Consider the following 4048-nt stretch of genomic DNA (forward strand, 5'->3'; position numbering starts at 1 on the left):
CAGCTCTCAGGAACGGGCACTCCTCTCCGCGGACCTCCTCCCTCCTGTCCTCTCGGTCCATCACCCTACCGGCAACAATGTTTCTCACCCTGAACCAGCTCTCCTGTTCCCACACTCCCGCTCCTGGACCCTCCGATCAGCCGCGGATTGATGTCTCGGTCCGGGAACGCTGAGCTGCGCTGCAGACCCTCCGAATGTTTCTCACTCCCTCCCGTCTGCCACAGCTCCGCCGCTTCACCCTCTTTGAGCCCTCGTAGATGCCTCCCTACCGGCTATGTCAGGCTCCCCGCAGTCCTATCTGGTGTCCGAGGCCGTCTGCTGGTGTTCAGCTGGTTCTCTGTGAGAATTACTGCGTCCTTCCGTGCATTCTCAATGCATCTGTGGGGAGGGATGCACTCCACGTCTCTCTACTTCGCCGCCATCTTTTTTCTCTCTGCTCTTTTATTTATTTTTAGAAAAATTTTATTTATATATTGGCTACATTGAGTCTTTGTTGCTGCACACGGGCTTTCTCTAATTGTGGCAAATGGGGCCTGCGCTTCACTGAGGTGGGCAGGCTTCTTGTTGCAGTGTCTTTTCTTGTGCGGAGCGTGGTCTCTAGGCATGTGGGCTTCAGTAGCTGCAGTGTGTAGGCTCAGTAGTGTGGCACACAGGCTTAGTTTCTCCGAGGTATGTGGGATCTTCCTGGAATAGGGTTCAAACCTGAGTCCCCTGCATTGGCAGGCAGATCCTTTTTTTTTTTTTTTTAAGAACTTTTATTGAGATACAGTTAACAAACAATAAACAGCATATATTTAGAGTGTACAATTTGGTATCCCAATCTCCCAGTTCATCCCCCCCCCAACCCTCCCTGCTTTCCCCACTTGGTGTCCATATGTTTGTTCTCTACATCTGTGTCTCTATTTCTGCCTTGCATTTCCTCTTTCATAGTTGTTAGCATTTGCCTTATGTATTGAGGTGCTCCTATATTGGGTGCATAGATATTTATAATTGTTATCTCCTCTTCTTGGATGGATCCCTTGATCTTTATGTAATGTCCTTTCTTGTCTCTTGTAACATTTTTTATTTTAAAGTCTATTTTATCTGATATGAATATCGCTACTCCAGCTTTCTTTTGATTTTCATTTGCATGGAATATCTTTTTCCATCCCCTCACTTTCAGTCTGTATGTGTCCCTAGGTCTGAAGTGGGTCTCTTGTAGACAGCATATATATGGGTCTTGTTTTTGTATCCATTCAGCCAGTCTGTGTCTTCTGGGTGGTGCATTTAGTCCATTTACATTCAAGGTAATTATCAATATGTATGTTCCTGTTACCAATTTCTGAATTGTTTTGTTGTTGCTTTTGTAGGTCCTTTTCTTCTCCTATGTTTCCTGCTTAGAGAAGTTCCTTTAGCATTTGTTGCAGGGCTGGTTTGGTGGTGCTGAATTCTTTTAGCTGTTGCTTGTCTGTAAAGCTTTTGATTTCTCCATCGAATCTGAATGAGATCCTTGCTGGGTAGAGTATTCTTGGTTGTAGTTTCTTCCCTTTCCTCACTTTAAATATATTGTGCCACTCCCTTCTGGCTTGCAGAGTTTCTGCTGAGAAATCAGCTGTTAACCTGATGGGGGTTCCTTTGTATGTTATTTGTTGTTTTTCCCTTGTTGCTTTCAATAACTTTTCTCTGTCTTTCATTTTTGTCAATTTGACTATTATATGTCTTGGTGTGTTTCTCCTTGGGTTTATCCTGCCTGGGACTCTCTGCGCTTCCTGCACTTGGGTAGCTATTTCCTGTCCCATGTTAGGGAATTTTTCAACTATAATCTCTTCCAATATTTTCTCAGGTCCTTTCTCTCTCTCTTCTCCTTCTGGGACCCCTATAATGTGAATGTTGGTGCATTTAACATTGTTCCAGAGGTCTCTTAGGCTGTCTTCAGTTCTTTTCATTCTTTTTTCCTTATTCTTTTCTGCATCAGTGATTATCACCATTCTGTCTTCCAGGTCACTTATTTGCCTTTCTGCCTCAGTTACTCTGCTATTGGTTCCTTCTAGTGTATTTTTCATTTCTGTTATTGTGTTGCATATCTCTGTTTGTTTGCTCTTTAATTCTTCTAGGTCTTTGGTAAAAACTTTTCTATCTTTGCATCCAGTCTTTTTTCAAAGTCCTGGATCATCTTCACCATCATTATTCTGAATTCTTTTTCTGTAAGGGTGCCTATCTCCTCTTCATTTAGTTGTTTTTCTGGGGTTTTATCCTGTCCCTTCATCTGGTACAAAGTCCTCTGCTTTTTCATTTTCTCTATCTTTCTGTGGCTGTGGTTTTCAGTTCCACAAGATGAAATACTGCTGATACTGCTTGATTCTGCTGTGTACTCTCTTGTGGAGGAAGCTATGGCAGGCAGATTCTTAACCACTGTGCCAGCAGGGAAAGCTGTTATTTCTTATTTAAGAAAATAACTAGACTTTATTGTTTCTTGAGCGCTAGCCAGTGTCAAGCCTATGAAAGAGAAACTGTTTTCCTAAATCTGATTCCTAACAGTACTTGGCCTGGGATTGAACATATATTTGTTCAAAGTCATTGATAGAGGCCAAGTTATCTGGCTTCCAGCTCAATGCTTTTACTGTAATTCAACACCATCTCTTATCACCTCTTTGGGTACCATGTGAAAAATGGGTACAAAGGAAGGATAACCTCATCATCTCTTAGGTCATCTCCAAGTTATGACATTCCATCTTGTTGTTCTTTCTATGAGTGAATTCTGTCCCTTAATTTCCTCAGACCCCGCTTCATATCTTTGTTCCTCAGGCTGTAGATGAAAGGGTTCAACGTAGGTGTCACTATTGTGTACATAACTGTGGCTACCCGGTCCTTCACCACTGAGTACATGGATAGGGGCCTAAAATAGACATAGATGATACTGCCATAGAACAAAACCACTACAGCGAGGTGGGAGCCACAGGTGGAGAAGGCCTTCCACTTCCCAGCTGCAGAGGGGATTTTGAGCACAGTGATGATGATTCTCAGGTAGGAAAAGAGAATACACAGGAAAGGGGTGGCAATGACAGCCAGGGCCTCAGTCATATTAATAATCTGATTGGTGAAAGTGTCCGAGCAGGACAGCTTAAGCACAGGCTGGGTATCACAAAAGAAGTGCTTGATGACATGGGAGGCACAGAAAGACAGGCGGGACATGAGTAGCACATGCAACATGGAGTGCAAGTGAGAGATGGTGCAGGAACCCAGCAGCAGGAGGAGGCAACGTCGTGGGCTCATGACCACGTCATAGTGTAAGGGGTTGCAGATGGCCACCAGCCGATCTATGGCCATCGAGGCCAGCAGGTAGCTGTCAGTGTTCCCCAAGGCCACGAAGAAGTACATCTGGACCAGGCAGCCCACATAGGAGATAGACTTTGTCTCTGAGAGTAAGTTCACCAGCATCTTGGGCACGATGACTGTTGTGAAGCAGATATCCATGAAGGACAGGTTGCTGAGAAAAAAGTACATAGGGGTGTGGAGCTGGGAGTCCGAGTGGATGGCCAGGATGATGAGTCCATTCCCCACCAGGGTGACCAGGTACATGACGAGGAAGACAGCAAAGAGGGGTTTCTGCAGCTGGGGGTTGGAAGAGAGGCCCAGGAGGGTAAAGCCAGAGTTGCTGCTGCTGTAGTTTTTCATCTCCATGTTGTTGACCTTCTGGTCAGGGTTTGGAGGAGCCGTGGGAGAGATGTGAAGTGTAATTTGACCCAGATTCTTTCTTCCCTAATCTCCAGCCTGTAACAAAAGGAAGCCCAATGCCATTTGTTAGAATTTTAGGGAATATTTACTTCAAGGAACTACAGAGGTTAAGGGGTAAAATCCAACAAGGGGAAAGTGAAACAATTCCAAGCTGCTTCCTAAATGAGAAACCGAAGTTTTACCACGTGTTCTTAGGACCTTCTCGGCCTAACCTGTCTGAGTTCTTCTCAATTCTCTTTGGGAAGATAGTTCTCAGGTTATTTCTTGTTCAACTCCTTATACCCCTCCTTCCCGTTTTATCTTCTTGCTGTAAGGGAAAATGTTGTTGGGTCCC

At 44.5% G+C, this 4048-nt stretch overlaps 1 protein-coding gene across 1 annotated transcript; it reads right to left on the reverse strand.

The window, feature by feature from the left end:
* Positions 1 to 2724: 2724 nt before the first annotated feature.
* On the reverse strand, positions 2725 to 3758 carry LOC130845866 (olfactory receptor 1L4-like). The gene has a single exon (XM_057723666.1). The coding sequence runs from the start codon at positions 3658 to 3660 to the stop codon at positions 2725 to 2727; it is 936 nt and encodes a 311-aa protein (XP_057579649.1). The 5' UTR covers positions 3661 to 3758.
* Positions 3759 to 4048: the final 290 nt, after the last annotated feature.

This window comes from Hippopotamus amphibius, chromosome 2 (assembly GCF_030028045.1).
Source record: "Hippopotamus amphibius kiboko isolate mHipAmp2 chromosome 2, mHipAmp2.hap2, whole genome shotgun sequence".
NCBI lineage: Eukaryota > Metazoa > Chordata > Mammalia > Artiodactyla > Hippopotamidae > Hippopotamus > Hippopotamus amphibius.